We start from the raw sequence: 25,035 nt of genomic DNA, 5'->3' as shown, positions 1-25,035 counted from the left end.
AATGCACTCTTATCGTAAATTCCCTATACCAGTTGTTTTAGTTACCTTTCCTGTTAGTATGATAAAATACATAACAAAAACAACTTACCCCAGAAAGGGTTTATTCTGGCTCATAGATCAAGGAAATAGTCCTCCATGGTGGGGAAGCCAAAATGGAGGGATGTTGAAGCAGCTGCTTATTATCACATCCCCAGTCAAGAGGGCAAGAGTGATGAATGAAGGCAACTGTTCAGCTATTAGTCTGTTTTCTGCTTTTCAAGGCCCGAATTCAAGTAACGAATGGTAACAGTACCACCTACAAGTGCAAAGGTCTTCCAACCTCAGATAACCTGATCAAGATGATCCCACATATACATGCACAGGCATTTGTATCCTGGATTTAGCCAAACTGACAGTTTACACTTTCATCATTTCATATCCTGGGTGCAAGTAAGTCTTCATCTTTATACCACCACAAGGAATGAACTTACACACCCGTGAGTATAACCCAAGTTATAAGTGTGTGCTCATGAGTTTAACACAAGCACACAAGTACATGCACACAGTCAAACAGATGTGCATATAGTAAAACAGATGCATACACAAATACACAGAGCAGTGGTTTTCAACCTTCCTAATGTTGCAACCCTTTAATGCAGTTCTTCATGTTGTGGTGACCACAACCATAAAATTATTTTCATTGCTACTTCATAACTGTAACTCTGCTACTTGTAGTGAGATATTCACCTTGTCCACACCTGTGGCATAGACCATGCCCATTGGGGCATGGAGACAGGGCTGGAAGTGACCTGGGGGAACTAAGGCTGAGGAGGGGTCTCGGAGAGCTCTCTTGCTGGCATCACGGGGATAGGAGGACATCCAGAGTCATCCTTGGGACCAGGAACCTGCTGGTGTTCGTCTGTCTATGTTGTGAGTTATTTCTTCCTGAATAAACATCTATTCAGCCTATTTGTTTCTCCTGATCCTTATTAAATGTCAATATCTGGTGTCAGAAGTGGGATCCGGATTTTCACTGGACCTGGTTTTCACCCAGGAGCCAGAAACTCAAGCTGCCTATGATGACCACAACTTGTCTTTATGCAGTATAGCATCTTTGAATGCTTGGAACAAGGTTCATGAACTAGGGGAGAGGATAGAATCCTATACTAAGATAAGGCAAGGACCAAGAGAATGCTTTAGTGTATTCTAGAAAGGTTGTCTAGGGCAATACAATTAGAGGTAGCAGATACAGATTCTAGGCAAATACTCATAGAATCATTAGCTTATGAGAATGCAAATCCACAGTGCAAACAGGTGCTTTGGCCTTTAAAAATCAAATCAGCACCCTTGTATGAATGGGTCTTATATACAGCCAACATTGAGTATAATGACAATAACACTGAAGCTTGGGTAGGAGAAGCCATATCTAAAAGTCCGAGAAGACATAAAGATAACAGAGGTCTTAACTATGGTGACATAGAAGCTTGAGTAGGAGAAGCTATCTCCAAAGGTTTGAAAAGATATCAAAGTGTCAGATATTTTAACTGTGATAGGATAAGACATCTAAAAAAAATTGTAGGCAAATTATTTCTAGAAATAACACTCCCAGCCTCAGCCTTCTGGGATATGTAGAAGGTGTTGCAAAGGCAGACACTGGACCAATGAATGTAGATTTACCAGAGATAAACAAGGAAACCCTTTACAATTGGGAAATTCCTTGGGGGGGCCTCTTGAAGGCCCCTATGTCAAAGGTGGTCCGGACATTTCCAATCACAGTGGAGGACAATCTCCCACAGGACAATTAGAAAATCCAGTGCCTATCATAAAAACTCATACTGCTGTAGATGACAAACTAGTGATAGAAGGTGAATCAAACACAAAAGAAGGAAACAAAAAATGTATATTTTGGCAAACCTCTATAAATAGTCATAGGCCTAGATTGATGGTTAAAATGAATAACAGACTGGAGAGATTGTTGACATAGGGCCTGACATAACTATCATAACTAATAAATCTTGGCCTCCAAGATGGCCCCTGCAAGAGGAAATGTTCACTTCTTAGGGATTGGAACCCTGTCTCAGGTAAAACAGAGCACGAGATGGATTGAATGTATAGGACCAGAAGGACAGAGAGGAAGGTTGAGACCATATGTGGCTGATATAGAAATAAACTTATGGGGTCATGATCTATTACAGCAATGGAATGCACAGATTAACATTCCTCCAGTATTAGATATGAACCATAAATGACCTTATGATTGTGGAAAAAGTATTATAAAATACTACACAAGTCAGACACCAAATATCCAGGCTATACAAAAACATAATAAAAGTGCCAAACAAACAGAGGAACCAAAAGCCCTACCCTTAAAATGGCTAACAGTTCAACCTGTCTGGGTAGTACATTAGCCTTTGACCTCTGAAGAGTTAGAGGCTTTAGAAAACATGGTTCAGGAACAGCTAAATGCTGGACATATCGAGGAATCTACCAGCCCTTGGAACTCTCCTGTATTTGTTATCAAAAAGAAACCTGGTAAATGGAGAATGCTTATAGACATGAGGGCCATCAATAAAGTTACTCAGCCAATGGATTCTCTACAGCCTGGAATGCCCTTGCCTTCTTTGATACCTAAAGAATGGCCTATTATAATTATTGATTTAAAGGATTGCTTCTTCACTATACCTTTACAAGAACAAGATAAAGGAAATTTGTCTTCACTGTAGCTTATTACAATAATTCTCAACCAGTGAAGCGATATAAATGGAAGGTTTTGCCACAGGGAATGCTAAATAGCCCCACTCTATGCCAATATTTTGTGCAAAAAACGTTGGAAATAATTCGTAAACAGTTTCCACAATCCATAATCTACCATTACATGGATGATATATTATTGTTAGCTTATTCTAAAGTAGAAATTTTGGAAACAATGTTTGAGAAAGTAAAAAAAGTTTTAGCTCGTTGGGGATTACAAATTGCACCCAAAAGCATACAAAAAAGGAGATTCTATCAACTACTTAGGATATAAAATAGGTCTATAGAAAATTAGACCACAAAAAGTACAGATTAGGAGAGATCGCTACCAGAGTCTTAATGATCTTCAAAAATTACTAGGAGAGATTTCTCAACTACAACCCATTATTGGAATAGAAATGAATGATTTGAAAAACTTGAAAATGACCCTGAAAGGGGACAAGAACTTGAATAGTCCACGAATACTATCAGCTGAAGCTGAAAAGGAATTAGAATGGGTAGAAAAGAGGATATTAGTAGCACATGTGGACCATGTGGATCCAAAACTAGACTGTATTCTGGTTATATTACCATCTAGAGAATATGCTTCAGAGATTTTGATGCAGAGGGAAGATATCATATTAGAATGGATGTTTCTACCACATAAACAAAATAAAAACTAAAAACATATATAGAAAAGATCTCCGACTTGATTATAAAAGGTAAATTAAGACTTCATCAACTGACAAGAAGGGACCCAGCAGAAATTATAGTACCTTTAACTAATGAAGAAATTTCCTCCTTATGGAAAGATAATGAATATTGACAGAGAGCATGCAGTAATTAATGATTAGCAACAATTATCCCAAAAATGAAAGAATCAAATTCATAAAGAAAACGATTTGGATCCTTCCAGCATTGTATGAAAACACCTATCTCTGGAGTTCCTACATTTTACACTGATGCAAACAAATCTGGTAAGGCAGAATATAAATCAGGGGAAAAAAGTAAAGTAGTTCAAAGCCCTTACAATTCTGTACAAAAGGCAGAATTGTATGCCATTCTCATGGCACTTATGGATTTTACAGAACCACTCAATATAGTTACTGACTCTCAATACGTAGAGAGAGTAGTATTACACATTGAGACTGCAGAATTTATTCCCAATGATTCAGAATTAACTTCATTGTTTATACACTTACAAGATACTATCAGAAATAGGACTCGTCATATATATATATAACACATGAGATCCCATAGGGGTCTGCCAGGTCCCCTAGCACAAGACAACGATGAAATTAATCGGTTGTTAATAAGAAGTGTGCTAGAAGCCTCGGAGTTTCATAAGAAACACTATGTGAACAGCAAAGGTTTAAAAAAGGATTTTTTCTATCACTTGGCAACAAGTTAATGAAATAGTAAGGAAATGTCCTACTTGCTCATGCTATAACCAAACTCCTTTACCAAAAGGCAGTAACCCTAAAGGTATAAATAGAAATGAAATATGGCAAATGGATGTGTTTCACTTTGCAGAATTTGGGAAATTAAAATATGTGCACCACACTATAGGTTTCAATGGGCTACTTCTCTGAGCTCTGAAAAGGCTGATTCTGTTATCACACACCTATTAGAGGTAATGGTCATTATGGGCATACCTACACAAATGAAAACTGACAATGCTCCAGCATATGTCTCCAGCAAATTTAAACAGTTTTTTGAGTATTATAACATAAAACACATAACTGGTATACCACACAATCCTACAGGACAAGCAATCCAATCGTACTTTAACGGAAATGCTCCATAAATAGGCAGGAGGAACCAAGATACCCAATCGTAGGTTACATAATGCTTTATTAACATTAAACTTTCTTAATGCTAATGAAAAAGGAATAACAGGTGCAGAAAGACACTGGACAATAGAAAAAAACTTCTGAACTAAATCATCTGGTATACTTCAAGGATGTATTGACTTCAGTATGGAAACCAGGATATATGTTACGTTGGGGTAGGAGTTTTGCATTTGTATCATGGGGGAAGAAAAGCTATGGATACCAATTGAGTTGATCAAGATCCTAGTTGAACAAGAGAAACATCTTAATGTAAAGAAATGACAATTCATCCAACAAATTGGGCCCCATGAGATGTGCAGAGACCTCTCAAAGTTAGGGAAAGTGCTCTTTTTTTGTCCTTACAGGAAAACAGAAAACACCCATCTTCAAACAGGCAAGAGACACTAAACATGTAGGTACCTACAGAAGAGAAGATAGCTCTCCAGAAACAATTACTTAATGAAAAGGAATCTGGTTTATGGTAAAAATATTTAATTCTCATAAACTATTTCTAAACAGAAATCTATTTCTCTTTTATCTTGACGTCAGAAGATTAATATCTAGTATTCCTCTAGTCCCAATTCATATAAACCAATGCTGGCTTTGGAGTTGGATTTTGCTTTCCTTCTCTAAATTCAAGCACGTTGTAAAGATTAAATTCACAGTTTCTGCCTTATATCAAGAAGCCAATTGGTGTAAGGCAGAAAAAAACAAAATCTGGGGACTCATTTGATTATATGCAATTTTCTCTTGGAAGTACTAATTTGCTCATATACATTTTGATGCTTAATGTTGCCTTTCCCTATATGCATACCTAAAAACTTGAAAATTTTACTTTGATATTGATGTTTAAGTTTTCCATGAGTAATAATAACAATCCCTAACAGCAATCCTTGAACTCTCTGGAAAGAAAATGGGGCCCACTTTGTCATTTCCACTTGACTCAACCTGATGCATCTGGACTACAAACATCACCCTAAAAACGGTTTGAGACTGTTTTGCTTGAGACAACTCCTGACTAGCTAGCTATTATGGTGTACCTACTTATTACACCATGGCCAGAATTTCAGATAGAACTCCAGTGAACATTTCCTGCCACACAGTGACTAGCTACACATGTCACAGCCAGTCCTGTCGAAATTTTGTTGCTAAAAATTTTCTTCCTACAGGATCCCATGGAGCAATCATTGTCCCAGTTCAGCAGGAAGTAATCTTAAGATAACAACGCCCCCTTTCCCTACTCTAAGCATTTAGGGAAAATATTCATCTTAGGGTTGGGTATGGAAGGTGACGCTTAGACTCTGGTATCTTCTCTTTTAGACAGGGATAAGGTATGGTTGGAAAAGGTATGGTTTAGATGGGATATGGGTAGATTAGATTAGCCTATCTTTATGTGAATTATTTTAGTAATAGTGACATAATAGTATCATACAGCTTACATGGTTATAGATTCTTATATGTGTTAACCTATGTAAAATTAAGTTTATTACCTTCCCAGAATTGTATATAAACTGTATGTTTTGTCATATTGTGAAAATCTCTCTAATTATGATGTTTTTGCACAATATTCTTACCATATTCTATGTATGTATACTTTTACTTATGTTCAAGACAATTTTGTATATTGATACAATTTAGGATATTTTTATCATGCTGCACTTTATAGTTCTGTCTCTGGTCTAGACATTTCTATTCTATCTCTGCTTTAGGGATTTACATGTGTATATATGTACATAGTTGTATTACTTTACTCAGGGCAGTGTCAATCAGTGTTATAACTAAGTTCCTGCGTATTACAGATTATCTTCACCCATGTTTCCTATACCTATGAGATTAGTCAGAAATAGATGCTTAATCTTCAAAGAATTCATAGACCTGCAGAATATGGCATTTAAATGTTTTAATATTAGTACTCTGTTGACATGAGACACTATTGCTCCTGACAGCACCATGCACCTTCCCGAAAAATCTCCGACACTGTTGTCACTCCTCCTGAAGTCCATTCAGCTATGGTCTCTTGGGCAAAGAACTGCCCCCACCTCGACCACTGATTTGGACGTGCGGTCCTATGTGCTTGAAGGAGACAAACATAGATGACTGCTGAACCCTGCCAAGTCAGGGTAAGACAGCCTTTTTACCTTCCTGCTTTTGTTGTGGTCTGCCAGATACTCTAGGCCTTAGCCAAAACTGGCTGTACCAACATTGCTGTGAGACCTTGGGTGACTGTCCAGGTAGCATGCTGTTTCTATCCTGTTTTGGAAGTTGCCCATCCGCATTTCCTGCCTACCCTAGTATTATTATTTTCCTTCTCAGGCCTTTGATGAGGTTGAGGATTAAATTATCACAACTATTATTCTCTCTTCCTAGTTAGATATATTAGGTACTAGACTTAAGCTCTCCAGCTTAGGACAACTCTATTGTAAACCCCATTTGAACTTCATCCTAGGACTAGATAGTTAGGCCTTAAGTTTGTATGTTCTCAATTTTCCTTTTCTTAGAGAACACTTGTTATTCACTGTTTTGGATATAGTTTTTGTATCTAGCCCAAATCTTTTCTTTAGACTAAAAGAGGAAGTGTAGTGAGATATTCACCTTGTTCGCATCTGTGGCATAGACCACGTCCATTGGGGGTGGAGACAGGGCTGGTCGTGACCTGGGGAACTAAGGCTGAGGGAAGAGCTCAGAGAGCTCTCTTTCTTGCAGCACAGGTACAGGAGGACATCCAGTGGCATCTTTGGGACCAGGAAACTGCTGGTGTTCATCTGTCTATGTTGTGAGTTATTTCCCCCTGAATAAATATCTATTCAGCCTATTTCTCCCTGAGTAAACATCTATTCAGCCTATTTGTTTCTCCTGATCCTTATTAAATGTCAATAGCTACTGACAGTCTTAGGAAATCCTCATGAGAGAGTCCTTTGACTTCATAGAGATTGTGACTCACAGGTTGAGTAATACTGATGTAGAGACTCCAGTAAAGGCATGGGATTTTCAACTGAGAATAAGTAAAAAACATTGAATTCAAAGAAGAAATTATTTTTCTCAAGATTTGAAAGTAAAAGATGAACTGGAAAGTGGCTCCCAGATCATTTGCAGAAGATAGAAAGGAACCCTTGCTCCTGGGTAAGCTTTGAAGGTCTTTAGACAAAAGACACGAGCCATTATACAGTGGAACAGCCTGTACTGACTCTCACCAATACAACAGCTCTTCATTGCCACAGCAGCATAGTGAAGGGCTCCACATGCAGAACAGTTACCAGACTCCTTTGCTTTCTTACTTACCAACACTTTCATACTGTGATTCCGCCAGCTCTTCTTCAGTTTGATCTACTAGTGGAATTTCCATATACTGTGAAAGATAATTGATGGGAGATGTCATTCTGTATGTTTCTCATACTGGTTAATAATAAAGCACTGTTGGCCAATAGGAAAGGAAGATAGGAGGGACTAGGAGACAAGGAGGAAATAGGAAGTAGGAAGGAGGAGTCAAGATGGAGAGTCTGGAGAAAGCAGTATGCCACCGGCTCCCCGGTAAGAGAAATACATAGATCAGCAGAAATGGGTTAATAATTAAGGCAGAGCTAGCCGATAAGAAACAAGTAACAGGGCCAACAGCATTGTATCAAATACAGAGTCTCTGTGCATTATTTGGGGCTGGTGCGGCAGCAGGACAAGACCAGCGGCGGCAGGCGGAAAAACAGTACACGTTACAGATAATTGTAAGTAGACAATTACTTTAGTGTTATAGTCAAAGAATGCCTAGAAATGATGTTAATGGTAATTGAAAGGCAAGGGGAATACAAGGCAAAACACAAATTATTCTTTGATTTGCAGTAGCAGGATATTTCCTGAGGAAGCTGTATCATGTCAGCACCCAGACAGATAGAAAGCACTATAATTCACATAAAGTGTCCCTGAGGACTCATTTGTCAGAGGCTGAAGCCCAAGTCTGTGGTGCTAGTGGGAGACTGTGGACAGTTTTAAGTAAGGCCTAGTTGCAACAACATAATTCATTTGAGACATGCCCTTGAAGGAGTCTGTGTGACACTGGTCTATTCCTCTCTTTCTTTTTCAGTTCTCAGCCCCCATAAATAGAGTGACTTGGCTCTCTACAAAGTGCCTAACATGATGTGCTGCCTTGTCACAACCCTGAAGCAGCAATAGGAAGGATAGACAATAGAGTGACTCCTGTGAAACCAGGAGCCTAACCACACCTCTCCTTTTTATAAGCCAACTGCTTTGGGTATTTTACCACAGTGACATAAAGTGGCCTGACACATCTAATTAGGGAAAATGCTTTAGGAGAACACAAAGTATGGTCCATTTCAAAAGTTATAATTGCCATTCATCAATAGTGTTACCTGAGGACGAATCATTTCACCTGCTACAATTTTCCTCTCTTCGTCTATCAAGTTAATGACCTTCTTATTGATAAGTGGTGCATTTGCACCCTGAATCTTTGCAACAATTTTACCATTCTACAAGAGAAAGGAGATTATTAAGAGACTTTCATTTTCATGTTAAATCAATAATTAACATATACTCTGGACTAAGTTCTCTCTCCTTGATCCCATATTCCAGCCAATCATCTTTAGGATACTATAATCAGCCATTTGAAAGTAATAAATGATGGGACAGTTCACTTTGATTTGGTAACGTCAGTGATTAGAGTTCCACACTTGTCTGTCCTCTACACAAGTCATGGCTGTATCCACATCTTCTTAAGCATCCTTATGCTACCAGCCAGGTCTGCCTGTATCCTCATCATGTACAGGAGCACTCACCAGATACATGCCTCATTCATATTTGCTTTAAATGGGAGGGATTCTAGGAAGATCCTTTAATTTGGTCTACTGAGTTTCTGATTTCCTTTATGTTGCTGTTCACACTGACCAAAGGCAATTTGGGAAGGAAAATGTCTATATGGGCTATTCTTCTCTATCACAATCTATGATTGAGGGAACTTGAAGTACAACCCATAGAGGAAATTGCTTTCTGGCTTTCCCTCCAGCATTCTTATACAGGTTGGGACTGCATGCCTAAAGAAAGTGCCACTTACAAGGGGCTGGGTCCTTCTACATCAATCAATATCGAGCCAAGCACCCAGGAACATGTCCACAGCCCAATCTGATTCAATTTGATTCAAGCAATTCCTCAATTAAGACATGGCTGGTAGATGACTGTTGTGTCAGATTAATAAACTAAGATAGATGCTATACCCTCTTTGTCTGTTTCTTTTTTTACTATATGCAATGCACTAGGCATCTGTTTATGGACATAGAACCAGGCATGATGGTGTGTATCTAACCTTATTAAACAAACTCACTATGCATAGTCTCAACACCCAGAGAGATCCAGACAATATGAAGCCTTGGCCACCTTGGAAGAAGACATCACTCCCTCAGCCAAAAACCATTAGACTACTGAAATAAGGACTTTGAATGGTGTGTGTGTGTGTGTGTGTGTGTGTGTGTGTGTGTGTGTGTGTGTCTGTGCCTGTGCGCATGCGCATGCACGTGTGCATGCCTGGTGCTGGAGTTACAGATGACTGTGAGACCCTGGTATGGGTGATGTGCACTTAACTGCCGAGCGATCCCTCCAGCCCCATAATTAAAATTGCAATTGTGAAGATTCTTTTCTGCATTGTGGGAAAGAGTGGAAGGCAAGAGAAGATGTCTGCCTGTGTTTGTTGGAGGTCTAAGTATTCTCAGTCTGATGATACCAGCCTGACAATTCTCTTGAGCAGAGCTGTTGCTAGAATGAAGCTTTTGTTAGCTGAGAAGCCTGGCTAATAAAAGAGGTTGGGATGGGAGAGTTTATGTAATGAATGGTCAGCTGGAGGGCAGTTTTGTAGTTAGGGAATACTATTCTCCCATAAATGGTCCTCCATGTGGTGTGTTCAGAACAGAGTGCCTAAGGCCTGAACACAGGGCTTAGTGGATGGTTCTTTCCCTGGGAGGAAAGAACCTTGATGGAAAGGATACTAAGAATTTACAAGCCAGGGCAGAGTGATGTGTCAACATAGATAAGGAAACCTCCAGGAGGACAGGAGAACATGGGTTTGTAAGTCAGACTTTGAACCACATGACAAACTGTAAGGTTATGAACAGAATTTACTCTAAGATCAGAAGTGACAGGACTGAGGTGGGAAAAAAGAAAATTAAGAAAATGTAGTGAATTCTATCAAACATAGGAAAATAAAGCAACTGAAGTATAAGTGATAGGAAGTAAAAGAGACCTCTACTTTGCTCAAGGTCTTACAAAAATTTGAGAGAAAAATATCACCACTTTTGCAGGCAGAATGTTCTGAAGCAGATGGTCCTTGCCTTTGTGCAGTTTCTCATCCTGATTCCATAAACTATATACATGATAGGTGGCTTCAAAACTGTCACTCTACACAAAGGCCATATTGCTTCAAAAGCTGGAAATCAAGTACTTATACAGTCAATATAATGCAAGAACATGATGTATTTTTATTTCTTTAAGTCAATAATTCAATTTTTGAAATAGTTGCAAGAAGTTTTATACAAGATGTGCTATTAATAATTATTTCTACTATTGAAAACTAAGTACCCAGGACTAGAAGGTTGACCAAGTGATATTTGCTTTGGCTGACACTTCTCTTGACTACCACATGGTTAAAGATTTAAGTGCACTTAGGAAACAATGTTTATTATACTGTTTTCTGATTATTGCAGTTGTCGTACAATGCAAAATATAGGTATATGCAGACAAGTGTAAAGAAGAAATAAGATCACCTCCACCCCCTGTGAAGAAAACAATGAGAACAACTCGGGAATAAATTTTCCATGATATTCCTAAACATTTGTAAACATGGAGATGGGAGCAGAATGCATTAGAAAGAATGATTAGACAGTCACTTTCACACAAATCCATGAGTTCTTAGAACTACTGCTTTGCTGTAGCTCATCTGAGAACAGTTTCTCACTCAGGTCAATGCCAATTTATTTGTCTTTTTTTCTAATCAGTTCAGTATGTGATAGTCTTAACAAGCTCCCTGAAGGCATATTATTAAATTTATTATCAGACAAACAGAGATAAGGCAAACAGTGTGCAATTACTATCACCAGAAAACAGCTCTGTGGTAATTTTCAATGTTACCTGCTCCTTCACAAGACTCTGATAATGAGATGACAAAAGCTGTACTTACGAGACTAAAGAGGAACACAGGCTCACATTTATCTCTAAATGGCTGCAGAGTCACAATGTTGTCAGCTTCAGCCTGAAGGATATTGTAAATATTTTAGACAATAATGAGAAATCAATATTCACCCTATTCTGTATGCTATGTCCAAATGACATAGAGATGTGTATATGTATCATTTTTCTGGGACTGCAACATTTTCTGGGTTTGTGACAGTTGTGTTAAGGATCAAACTGCATGCATTAGTAACTCAAGCCCTGTGTTCTTTGGTGCCTTTAGCCAAACTCACCTCTGTGTTTCTACCTTCCTCTCTGTCTGGTCCTGCCATTACTCCTCCAATCCAGCCCAAGTGTCCTTGATGCAAAGAATATCTCTTACTCCTTCCTGATAGCTCTCTTCTGGCTCCACACTGAACTTGACTGTCCTCCACCCAGGCAGACTTTCTCTTTCAGTGCTGTCCTACAGGTGTGGGGCTGTCTCCCTTGCCCTCTTAGGAAAGCAATGCTTTTCCAGCCACATGTAATTCCAGCTCCAGGGGCTCGAACACCTCTGGCCTCTTGGTACACTTGCACTCAACATGCATGCACCCACACACAATGTCTTACACACAGAGAGACTCAAACACAGAAAAATGGGAGGGAGACGAGATGGAGATACACAGAGACACATATGTGTACAAAATTTAAAATTATTAAGAAAAGAAGAACAAAATGTTTGTGCAGAAGGGGTTGGCTAGTTGACAGTCTGTGAGGTCAGGAAGTAAACTGACTCCAAGGGTGTCATGAAGGGCAGTGAAGGCATACACCAAAAACATGCAGTGGGTGGATGTTTCATGTTTGCTCACAGACTATGCAGCTTATAGATCTGGGGTTCACTGTTTCAGCAGTTTATACCTTACTGACTCAGGTATGCATCTGTCTAAGAGAAATGTATTTTAGCTTCTCTGGTAGTCACATGAAAGAAACAGGTGAAAGTAAAGTAATACATTATTTTCCTTAACTCAATATCAGTTCAATATGTATTCAATGTGAAAATACTCTTTCCATAATAAATCTTAAAAGTGATTAATATTAAATAATTGTTAATAAATAATTGACCTCTAATACAAGTAGATTTATATAGCCAAATATTAAATTTCACAATAATTTAATTTAGTAATATCAGTTTTTAAGTTTTTAAAATTTACTTGTGTGTAAGAGAGACAGAAAGACAGACAGATAAGCAGGCAGGCAGGCAGATAGACAAAGAGAGGGAATCTATCTCTACTTTTACCATTTGAGTCCCAGGGATCAAACTCATGTCACCGGGCCTGCCAGCAAGTGCTTTTACCCCCCTGTGCTATCTCAAAAGTCCTCAGTTTTTAAGATTAAATTGATTAAAATTAAAAATTCATTCCTGAAATTAATCAAGATAGATCTCAAGTGTTCTATTCGTACACAACGACACATTGGACAATAAGATTCTAACCAATTGTTAACTGGATATAGATAAATCGAATAATCAATATGAGTTAAATAAATTTGACTATGATATTTAACCTCATCACTTTTTATAATTAATAGATGAAAAGAGAAATTACTTCCTTTGAAATATTTATGCATAGATAAGTATCTAGGGATCTACTCCATGATCCCAAGGACACAGCACCCCACAATCTTAATGTCCTCAGGGACACATATTGACCATATCATTAAGTAAAAGAAATATCAACAGACATATGTCCATTTTTTATATTTTCCTAAGGTTTACAGTCATGATGAATTATCTCAGCATCACAGAAACTAGGTAAAATTCATAACTAATTCTCAGACTATAGAACTAAACATATAGTAAAACTCAAAAGCAAACATTGGTTAGAGTGAAGATTGGCAGGTTGAAGTTAAGACAATACTTGAAATACTGGGGAGTCCTTCAGTCCTGATGTAACAGGAAACAAGTTGGATGAAAATATAAAGCTTACAACGGCAAAATGAAGAATCTCATCTTCGTTCAGTTCATTTTTCAGTTTTCTGAATAAAGCTTGCACAGCTTTGCAAGGTCCACACCAGGCCTGGTATACATCAATCACTAGAAGATGGTGATGTTAATGAAAAGACAGAGTCCAAGAATTAGAGACTGGCACATTCCCGCCCCAAATGAGCAAGAAGGCAGCTTTGAAACAGAATTCTGCAAAGTGTCCCCAAGTGCTTAGGGGACAAACCCTGGATACAGAGATGAGAGTGCCCCAGTACCTGTTAGGCCTTTATTCAGCAACATCTCATCCCATAGGTTCTGACTGTTGATGATTGACTACAAAAAAGAAAATCATTGTAAGATGTAGAAAATGTCATTGCACCAGACAAAGACCAGCTGGCAGGACAGACCCACCTGGAGCTGGACTTCTCGTTTTTTGCTTGCCATTTGTCTCCTTCTGCAGAAAAGGATAAAGAAATATGAGACATGAGAGAATATAAACACTGTTATATCTGTGTCCCCAACAGCATCTTGATGTACTTAATGTCCAATTTCCCTTTAGAAAATGCTGGCCAGCTCAGATTGGCCTCTAAAGAGAAGGCAATGTCACAGGCAGACTAGTGCATGCTGGGTATGGATTCTCACAACAAACTAGTCAGTGTGTGTGTGTGTGTGTGTGTGTGTGTGTGTGTGTGTGTGTGTTTGCACTGTGTGTGTTTTAATAATGTAAAGTCATACTGTGTGTGTTAGGTATGTAATAATGTAAAGCCATACCATGTGTGTGCTTTAACATTGTAAAGTTGTAAAGTTACACTGTATTTTCTTTATTTTTTAATAATGTGGTGGTCTCTTACACCTTCAGCAGAACATGTTAATTGGCAGTGAACATGCTTTTCAGACCTGCTAACTCCAAGATTATAGGGATTTTACAACAAAATCACTGGTGTTCTCTGAAACACAACATGGATTTTTCACAGCTGTTAACATCAGGAATGGGTAATAGACATTAAGTCGAAAGAAAGGAAAGCCCTTAAGACTGCATCCCAACAAAATTGCTATACACCATAGCAAAATGGGCCCTCTCAGCTAGATTGGAACCTTTAAAGACCATTTTAATTGGCTCCTTTGCTGAGGTCTATGGCCTTTGGTAGTATGAGCTCCTAAAGTTCAGTACCTGTACTGCTGGGTCAGGCCCGGGCTGAGGGTGACAGGGCTCCTGCTGTACCTTCTTCCCCAGCAGGTCCAGCTAAAGGAGGGGATGAGGGATGCCTGGTGTCACCCCCGGAAGATGAAGAGCAAAGACACCAACGTTCAGCCCTCGAGGCCTGGTCTGCCCTTCCCTCGCTGTGGTGGAATCTCGAGGCTCCTGCTCACAGCGCGTAGAACTGGGCACCGAGCCCAAAAGCAGTTGGCACCTAAATATCCTTCACCATTCCTGTCACAGCCCTGGAAATAAAATTTCCATCTCCTGAAGACCCTTCCTTCTGCTGCCTTCTGCTGAGTTGCCCTGAGCGTGTCCTGGGTGTCCCCCCGCACCAGCCCCATGTGCGCACCACAGCATTTCTGGTTTTCGGGGAGGTTTCTAAAGTGCAGACTTGACTTCCTTGTGGGCTTTGGAGCCTTTTGACTGTCACTCCTTGCAGTAAAGGATACAAATTCCTCAACTTGGACCAGAAAATGTGGTCTCTTCCTGCTGCTCCGACTCTCCACCTTTGCTGAATCCACCCTGGTGGTCTCTCCTTCACCCTCTTCTTCCCCCATTCCACCTAGGAACTGGGCTCACAGAATTTGTTTAACTATTTCAATTTTTAGACTTACAAATATTTCCAGGGTCCCCATACACCCTTCTCCCAGCTTCAAGATTGAGGCTAAAAGCCACAATGCAATCACGAGGAAACCGAGGTTCATCAATCTAGTAATCAATTATTATATATAGTTTATCTCAAGTCTGCAATTTCCCTGCCAACGCAGCTTTCTTTGGAACAAGATACAGTGCAGAGTCCACGTACAATCAAAGAATATTACCAACAATAGAAGAACAGTGAATAAAACGTGGTATGCCTGCATTGTTAAGTATGCATGTAGTGCTACATTGTGCTACTGGTAACCATAGGTGCTGGCACAAAAAACTACCAAGTTTTGTTTTTCAATGAAAATAACAGGCAGAGGAGTGCTAGGTATAATAACATTTATGTGTAATCAGTCTATATATTCCCAAACCTTGCCCATTTCTTTATAAAAATGTGTTATTTATTTATGCACTTATTATATCAATACTTCTTCATATTCCATGTGCCAAGCAAGTGAAATATGGTTAGTGGAAAATGTAACAATGTGTGCTTAACAGGAATACAGTTTTCATCAGGAGTTTTGTCAAGTAAGAAATAGGTCAGAGAAGCTATTATGTGGGTCTGCTGCATTTGGTTACTGACATAGAAAATGATACTTTTACTTGTGGAATCAAACGTATTAACTCTAAAGAAATAAAGCAAAAGCGATATAAGTGATGCAGAAAGAGCAGGTGATACTGAAGGGCGCTTGTGTTGAAAAGTGGTTAAAGGCTACAGAATGGAATACACGCTGAAAACACATTGTCTTTGGTGTGAGCACTCTTGTATTTCTACTCTTACATATTCAGTCTTTTGTGTGAAAAGACCTATTTTTTTTTAAAAGAGTAGAAGGCATACATGAAATGCTTGTCTTGGTATTATCTCCTATTCTTTTTCATTGTCCATGAATTCTTTCTTCAGATCCTTTTCACCTTCATGGATCAGCTTTATCTGGGTTTTCTTCTACATTATCATGTCATCTCACTTTTCCAGGATCTTTTTTCCACTAAGTTAATAACACCTCCACAACCCCCGCAAAAAAGAAAAAAAAAAAAATGATGCATGCCTCTCCTTTACTAGGTAACTCAATTTTCTTCAAAAGGTATTTTGTTTTCTAACTTTGGAGAATAGCACAAACCTTGAAATGGAAGGAATGAAAATCGGCTTTACATTTCCCTTGAAGGTTGAACTGCCAGAATTTCTACATACTCCTTCCAGCAGTGCTCTCCCCATGCTCAAGATCCATATTGTAAAGGACAAAAGCAAGGACTTTATTAAAAATTGGGCATGTGTATTGGCATCTTTACTATTGTCTTTGGTTCTTTCTTCTTGAGATAAAACCTGATGACAAAGCATGACTTCAAAATGTGCCAGGAGGGCCATAGTCCAACAGAATGCTTGCCACAATTGCATCAAGCACATGCTGGATCTTGATGAGATAAAAAAAAATCATATATACCAACTATTGTGCCAACTGAAAGTGTATTTTCTAACAAAACTTTCACAGAAGTCCGTTGACCCTTAATTCCTAAAATAATAAAACAATACTTTGAGAATTTTCTACTTGCTAATGCTATTTAACTTATTCAATGAATTCTATATCTTTTCACCTGAATTTATTATTCCTGAAGTTCTTATATGTACTGAAAAAATACATATAAGTGGAAAAAAAAACTTCTGTATGTTTACAAACACATGTTGTTTTTTATTATCTCTAGTTGAATTTCAAAATTTAAAACATTTAGTTGCAACTTCTCGGGATGTCCATCAGGTGGCAGTATGCACATCTGTGGCTAAAACAGAAGCTGCACAAAAAAATCCCACAAAATCTCTGATCACAGAAGCTTCCTCGCCTATAGTATACTCAGGATCAACCACAATCCGGAACACCAAAGCTATGAAGAGCTCTGTTTTCCTACACCAGAGCTTTGCATTGATTATCCTATTGCAGATCTTCTTACTTCTCTATAATAAAATGACACCAGTTGCAGGATGCAGGACATTCTAGCAATTAGCCTACTCAAGTGACACTGAGCCCCTTGGTCCTAGTGTTTTGTTTGTTTGATTGCTTGCTTGTTGGAGAGAGTGCCACTTCCGTACTCCAGGTTAGCCTCTTCTTAGTGTTGTCTTTTTGCCTCATTTCTCTCTTCAAAATACGCCGTCCACTGCACACTCAGAGTTGAAATGTATTATCATGCATGTTGGTTTATTTAGAAATGCTTTCCTGGTATTTGATCAAACTGTTCTTAGCTTACCTTTCTGCAGTGCATTACATATTCCTAAATCACGAATCACCAAACACATGTTCACTTTTTTGATCACTATCTCTAGAAACTCATAATCAATTAAAGCAGCTAAAGACGACTCTTATTGGGTGACCTTGCAAAGCAATTATGTTCAATTGTTCCTCGTGCCCATAGAACCACAGTGCTTTAGGTTGACTTCTATAGTGGAGGGGCATGAACTAGTAACTTGAGTACGTTGAGAATGAACTTATTATTCTTGAATGTGAAATGATTATTATCCTGGATCTATACCATTGCTGTTGATGAGTTCTCAGAAAGTGCAAAGAACTTCTCACCTTACAGTTGTAAAAATTGAGGCACCAAACTGACAAGAAAATAGCCCAAGTAATAAAACTTCACCTCACCTGGAATCAGGTGACTCTTCCCTCACATGTCACTTCCTGCCATTCTAGTTGAGAAATGCTGCTGAGTTGTACAGCACACTGCTTCCCTCAGAGTTCCCACAACTGTGACTTTATTTTATTTATTTAGTGTTTTAGTAAGGGAAGCAGTTCCTTATGTCCAACTTTCTTCCTTATTTTTTATTTTTATTTCATGTGTGTGGGAGTTGTGCATGCATGTATGTTTGTGCACCAAAGCCACATACTGCACAGAGAAGCTAGAATCCCCTGGAATTGGAGTTACAGACAGTTCTTAGTCACCATGTGGGTACTGAAAATCAAACCCAGGTCCTCTAGGTAGATAGTCAGTGGACAACTGGCAGCATTTGGATTTCTGCTTCTGCCGTGTGCATTCCAGGGATCAAACTCAAGTCAGGCATGGTAAAAGGTTCTCTACTCACCCAGCCATCTCAGCAGCTTTGATATTTACTACCAAAAGTATTTTTACTTGTCTACATTTGAGATAGTTCATAAATTGACCTCATCCCATTTATGTTGCTGGAGTAGAATAAATACACTGGTTTAATTTATGATGAAAATAAACTTATTTTCTACAGTTTGATCTCTTGCTAAACCAATATCCAGGTGCTAACAGAGGGCTAGGGACTTTCCTATGGCAACTTCATATGGTTGATAAGGGAGAGTGTTGGGAACGCAGAGGTCCTGTACTCACAGGGAAACACTGAGAACCAGGAGTGTTAATCATACATGGATGTCTCCTCAATGGAGGAGATACAAATCAAATATTTGAACGTCATCCAGAAAGCTGAGAATGGAGCTGTTAATAACCTGGTAAGCTTTGGGCTATCTGTGGAGGCAGATCTCACCCTCTATTTGCTAGAGAGGAAGACATCACCCAAATTTCCCCTGAATGGTCATTCCAGACTCTTCCTTCCCTAGGTTATTACCCATCCTTAGAGTAGATGTCACATGTACTTTATGGCCTGCTGACCTCTATGCTATCTGCCAGAGACCACACTAGCTTCTAGATTTTTGAGCTACAGAACCTACATTCATGGTCACGTGTACTGTGTAAAAGAGTCTCAGTGTAGTCACACCTGAAGCTTTTATTGTAGACCTAGTTGTTGGAGGATGTTTATTTACATTATGTGAATATGTAATTCACCAAGACACCTTCTGATTTATTTAATAAAGAACTGAATGACCAATAGCTACACAGGAGAGACTAGGAGGGTCTTCTGGGCAAAGAGAGGTATTACGATGAATCTAGGTGCCTGAAAGAGTTGCCAGCCAGATGCAGAGGCAACAGGATGGGCAGTACAGAGGTGAGGTGGCAGAACATAGATTAATATAAATGGGTAATTTAAGTTATAAGAACTAGTTAGGAACAAGCCTAAGCTAAGGCCAAGCATTCATAATTAATAAGAAGTCTCCATGTTATTTAGGAGGTGGCTTTTGGGACAGAAAAAGACTCATTACACCTGGAATTGGACTGATTGTTGCCTGGAAACCTTTTTTCCAAACTGTACTGTGTTTTCAACATTCTTATGATGAACCACCTGGTATTAGATTCCCTGAAGTCGGATCCAGGTTGACAAAGTCAATCTGCACCAGGTTTTCATTCTTATTTCTTCGCAGGGCTCACTTCATTGTATGAAACCTGTGAGGAACTCCCTCATGAGCAGTCATAGCACACAGGCCTGGAAAGGTATGGGGATAAATCTAGAGTTTCCTAGGAAACCATCCCAGGAAACACAAGGCCCCACTCAAGAAACAGCAGGAATCTGTTCACCTGGGGTGGCATTCTCGGGAATTGTTACATCTCAACACTGTCCCACTGGGGCCAGATTTCAGTCCAATACATGCAACTTGAAAGGATACATTGAAACTACAGCATACCTAATGGATATAGCTATGCAATACTGCCAATTTATAATTTCATCCTTTCACACTCCTATCTTCTACATTCCCACCTATATGTATTTATATATTCCCTGTTGCATATGATTGCATATTATATATGCATATGTATGTATATATATTATATTCTCTGTGTACATATCATTTATCAGGTGAGTTCACTAAACTTTTGTGTTTGTGTCATTTCAGTAAAGACACAAATATTACTAGTAGAAAGTGACCTGTTGAGCTTTGCTTAAGTAGAAATTAAGATGCCTGGGGGATGGGAAATTTCTTTCTTTAGTACAGAGGGGACAATGCCAACAAATCAGACAACTTCCTACATTTATGGTTTTGCTTGTCTTCTGCCCCCCCCCCCAAATGTTTCTGATGAAGTTTCCATGAGGGTATATGGAGTACTGGTAGTCTCTATCATCTTGAACAAATTTCCTCCCATCCCACCAATGATTTTGCTGCAGATTATAATGTGTTTTAGTTGATGACTTCTGTGGAAGTTAGATGATTGAAATTTACAATCCCTGCTTGTAGTGACTATTCAGTAAATTGTTACCTATTTGTGTGAAAAGATACTACTTTAAACCATTTTTACTATTGTTTCTGTATGAATTATAGTCTTTTTAAAACTTGCAAAAGCATCGTTTTACACAAGTCTCTGGAGTGAAGAGACAAAACAAGGGAGAGGAAGAAGGCCGTAGGGGGGGGGTGTTTGTTCGGATGGCTGCTGCTGGTGTCCTGTTCCACTGAGTCATTTGTCACTAAATGAGAAAACAAAATTTGACTACAGCCTTTGATTTTAGGTCATCTTAACACCATTATGTCATCTGAGACAAATCACTCTTTCTACAGAATAAGAAAGGTCATGAACACCCATGACATATTGTTCTGTATTAAATTGTTACGCTCTTCACAGAGTATAGTAACAGAGCTGAATTTATTCTCTGGCCTAACACAATAGAAAAACAATGGGATGCAAGAAACAATGGTTTTGAAGACATTAAATAGACATGAGCAAAGAAGGGTAGATAGCAACCAATTGAGATAAGCCCCTCCTCCCAGCACTCCTCCTCCTGTACTCTTCCCCCTGCACTTCTCCCCCTGAACTCCTCTCCCCCACACTCCTCCCCATGAACTCCTCTCTCCTGCATTCCTTCCCCTGAACTCCTCTCCTTGCACCCTTCCTCCCTTCACTCTTCCCCATGAAGGTCCACATTGTGCTGGTCCCCAGCAAGTTAAGGAAAGAAGAATACAGAAATGCAGTAGGAACTCCATTCAGTGTTCACAGAAAGTTGGGAGTGGTACTTGATTCCAGCAGTCATGTTGAGGTACTTAACGTAGTGAGTGTTGGATGGACTACTCAAAAAACACTGGCTGAGTACTGGGGAATAAATCTCTGAGACTGAACACTACTATGAACTTGCTTAACAAATCTTAGAATACCTAAAATGACGAAACTGCATCCCCCTACCATGCAAAAGAAAAACTAAATAAATAGTCCATGTCCAACCAGGTAGAATTTTCACTAAATGGAATTGAATTAAAAATGACAGGTATGGTTTTGGAGAGAGGGCTCAGCAGTTAAGAGCACTCACTGCTCTACCAAAGGACTGGAGTTCAGATCCTGTATGAGAAGGTTCACAAATGTGTGGATCTGGCATTCCCCTCTGGTCTTCTTGGGCATCTGCACATGCCCATACCTGCCCCCCAGCACAGAGAGAGAGAGAGAGAAAGAGAGAGAGAGAGAGAGAGAGAGAGAGAGAGAGAGTGAGAGAGAGAGAGTGACAGACCTATGAATAAGCAGAAAAGGACCACAATGAGAAGCAGAGTCAATCAAGGAAGCTGATTCAGAGTGACACCAATTCTGAGACAGTAGATGAGGCCATTTCTGTAGTTTGACTGTAGTTTGGAGTGAAGATCACAGCATCTTTTCAGCAGGATACTGAACCTCAGGCTCATAGTATCCCCTTCACATTTCCTGGCCAAATAGAGTTTAAGCTACCTCTTGGATTTGTAAACACACAGGACTGGCTTGTGTAACCATTACATTTTCTTTACTAAATTCTTTAAGTGAAAACTGCCTTGAATCTCAGCTTTTTGTATAGCCACTAAAGTACTTGTCAGTATTAAAGGCTTGAGCTCGAGAAGGAAAATAAAGAGGAATAAAATGAGAAAAGCAAATTGGTAGTTAGTGAGAGAGCCTTTTATAAAAACAAGAAGGTGGTAAAGAGAAATCTTTGAGAAGATATAATAAGAACACAATACAGGAGAAGAGACCAAATCCCTGCAAAATATTTCATTTGAGCTGTAAGAGTTCAAAATGACCTTATACAGCATTCAAAGCAATATATTTTTGTTGTCAACTCAATGATTTACTTAGTCATATCAAAATTATTCAACCTTTTTGGTATCACACTTTTACTTCACAACCAAAGTAATAGTTCAATTATTTTCTGTATTCAGCCTCTGATGCGTCTGTTTTTGTTTTTATTTGATTTATTATTTTACATGTCGATCCCAGTTCCCTCTCCCTCCCTCCCTTTTACCCTCTCTGCCCCCTCACATGCACCCTGACCACCCTCCTTTCCCATCCCTCCACCCCAATTCCACATGTAGGACAATGCCATCCAGGTGGGGTCATGTAGGTCTGTCAGGTCATTTGAAGTAGGGACTAGGACTTCTCCCCTGTCTCTAGGTTAAGGCAGTATCTCTCCATGGGGGATGTGTTTGCAAGGTTCTTTTGTGCACCAGGAATACATCCTGACTCCACTGTCTGAGGTCCCTTAGACTGCTCAGTCCTTCTGGCTGAGACCCATATTCAGGGGGGCTGAGTCAGTCCCATGCTGGATTCCAAGCTATCAGTCTGGGGGTCTGTTAGCTCCTCCTTGTTCTGGTCAGCTGTCTGTATGTGTTTCTGCAACCTGGTCTTGTCCTCTCCGTCTGCATCTGGATTCTAGTTCGACTCAGTGTTTAGGTATGGGTGTTTGCTTCTGTACCTTCTCAATACTTCCAAAATTACCCTGAATTTTATAATTTCTCAAACACTGTATGTTCTGAGTTCCAAACTTCACAGAATTGTCATAGTGCCTGCCCTTTCTCCATCTCACTTTCCTCTGTCACATTCATTTACCTAAAGTAACAATAAACTAAAATTTTGTAACTTTAAAAATGATTCCAGGCATTTACACAATTTTCACTTCACGAGATAATCCCATGACAAAACATGTATGTAACTGGCCTCAACTTCTAGACTCTAAAACACAAACACAGTGCTCAGAAACTCATCAGTTGCCTAGCCTGAGACAGAGCTACTCAGTCTAGCCTTTGATCCAATACTGAAGCCCTGTATGTCAACAAAGATACCACTACAGAAGGTGAAGAGACCTTATTTGTCTTTGTAGATAATTTCACTTCATTTTATTTTATTATGTGTGGGGGTGTTTATCCTGAGTGTATGACTGTATATCTCTTGTATGTCTTGTCTCTTTAGCATCTAGAAAATGTTTCAGATGCCTTTAAATTGGAGTGGGTGTTGGCAAATGAATGGGGTCCTCTGGAAGACAAACCAGTGTAGAGCAAACTCTAAATCCCTGCTGGTCTTTTCTTATTGGTGAAAGTATCCCTTTCAAAAATCTTGTCTTCAAAATTCTGCCTTTAATTTTATCTAATCAATATATCCATGGGGGCCTATTTCCTTCAAACTGAGCGACTAGACTTTAATAATTGGAATTTGAATGAAGTTAGATTTTACTATTAGTCAACGTCTATCAAATGTATTGCCTGTGACAGTTATTTTCATATGCCCCTCTGAGCACTCAATAAAGAAAATTAAGAATCTGTATGCATGGTAGGATACTGTGTCATCTACGAGGTCATACTTTATTCATTGCCATAGGCTAGCCTTATAAAATACCAAGGCTGCTGTGTTTTTAAAAATTCTTATGCCAAGTCCAGTATTGATGAAGAAAGAATCTCATCAAGATACACAGAAAGGAAAGTTAAATGTTAAGATAATGAGCCTGGAAGGTACTAGATTGTTCTGAGTATGGCCTAGAAACATAAATTTAGATTATCCCAAATTCCATGTTCCAACGTGGTAACAGTTTGATGAATTTTGTAGTAACAAACCATAGAAAGTAATAAATTAATGTTCCCTTTAAATACATTGGTAAAATCGTAAGTAGGTATGTTGATAGCCAAGTGGAGAAACCTCTGTTATAGATCCCAGTACTACTCAGATTGGGGTTTTGTTAAGTTAATATATTCCACTAACTTTTATCTGTTTTTTGTTTTGTTTTGTATTTTGTAGATGCTATGATGTGGGGTGTCCTTCTGTATACTTCAATTTTGTGTTGCTTTTATTGGTTAATAAATAAAACTGATTTGGCCAATAGCCAGGCCAAAACCCAAACAAAGATACAGAGAGAAAGAAAGCAGAGTCAGGGAAGCACCATGTAGCTGCTGGAGAAGCAAGATGTGAGAAAACAAGCCACAAACACTGTGGTAAAACATAAACTAAATGGGTTAATTTAGTTGTGAGAGCTAGACAGCAATATGCCTGAGCCATTAGTCAAGCAATTGCAAATAATATTAAGCCTCAGAATGATTATTTTATAAGCAGCAGCAGGGACCAGCAGGTGGGAAAGAAACTGGTCCAGCGGGACTGGACAAGACAGATAAAATTATCCAGCTACAATACTATGTCTAATACAGAGGTGGGCAAATGTGTAATAGTGTCCAACAAGATTGAAAACATTCAATCTTATAGGAAGCTCCTTAAGCAGGAAAGTAAGCAACTTGAAGTAGCTTCAGGAAGTCCCTGAAATTGACCAGATTCACTAGGACCTTCTGCTGTGGAATAACTAATATTTTTGTACTCTAACTTGGTTTAATAAAGAAGCTGACTGGCCAATAGCTGAACTGGATGAGGTCAGGTGGGTGAGCAAAACTGAGAATTCTGGGATGAAGAAAGGCAGAGTCTGGAGTTTC

General features: G+C 39.1%; 1 protein-coding gene across 1 annotated transcript in view; it reads right to left on the bottom strand.

The window, feature by feature from the left end:
* The window catches only part of Nme8 (NME/NM23 family member 8), a 44,732-nt gene extending 30,622 nt beyond the window's left edge, over window positions 1-14,110 (bottom strand). Inside the window, exons 1-6 of the mRNA XM_051194688.1 lie at window positions 14,071-14,110; window positions 13,935-13,992; window positions 13,664-13,770; window positions 11,710-11,781; window positions 8,900-9,016; window positions 7,821-7,887 (exon numbers count right to left, since the gene is read on the bottom strand). Of these exons, the coding sequence (XP_051050645.1) occupies window positions 7,821-7,887; window positions 8,900-9,016; window positions 11,710-11,781; window positions 13,664-13,770; window positions 13,935-13,992; window positions 14,071-14,103 (454 nt within the window). The 5' untranslated portion in view covers window positions 14,104-14,110. The remainder of the gene's footprint in view (window positions 1-7,820; window positions 7,888-8,899; window positions 9,017-11,709; window positions 11,782-13,663; window positions 13,771-13,934; window positions 13,993-14,070) is intronic.
* Window positions 14,111-25,035: the final 10,925 nt, after the last annotated feature.

The sequence above is a fragment of the Phodopus roborovskii genome, unplaced genomic scaffold, assembly GCF_943737965.1.
Source record: "Phodopus roborovskii unplaced genomic scaffold, PHOROB, whole genome shotgun sequence".
Lineage (NCBI taxonomy): Eukaryota > Metazoa > Chordata > Mammalia > Rodentia > Cricetidae > Phodopus > Phodopus roborovskii.
This window is presented reverse-complemented; position numbering and strand designations above follow the sequence as displayed.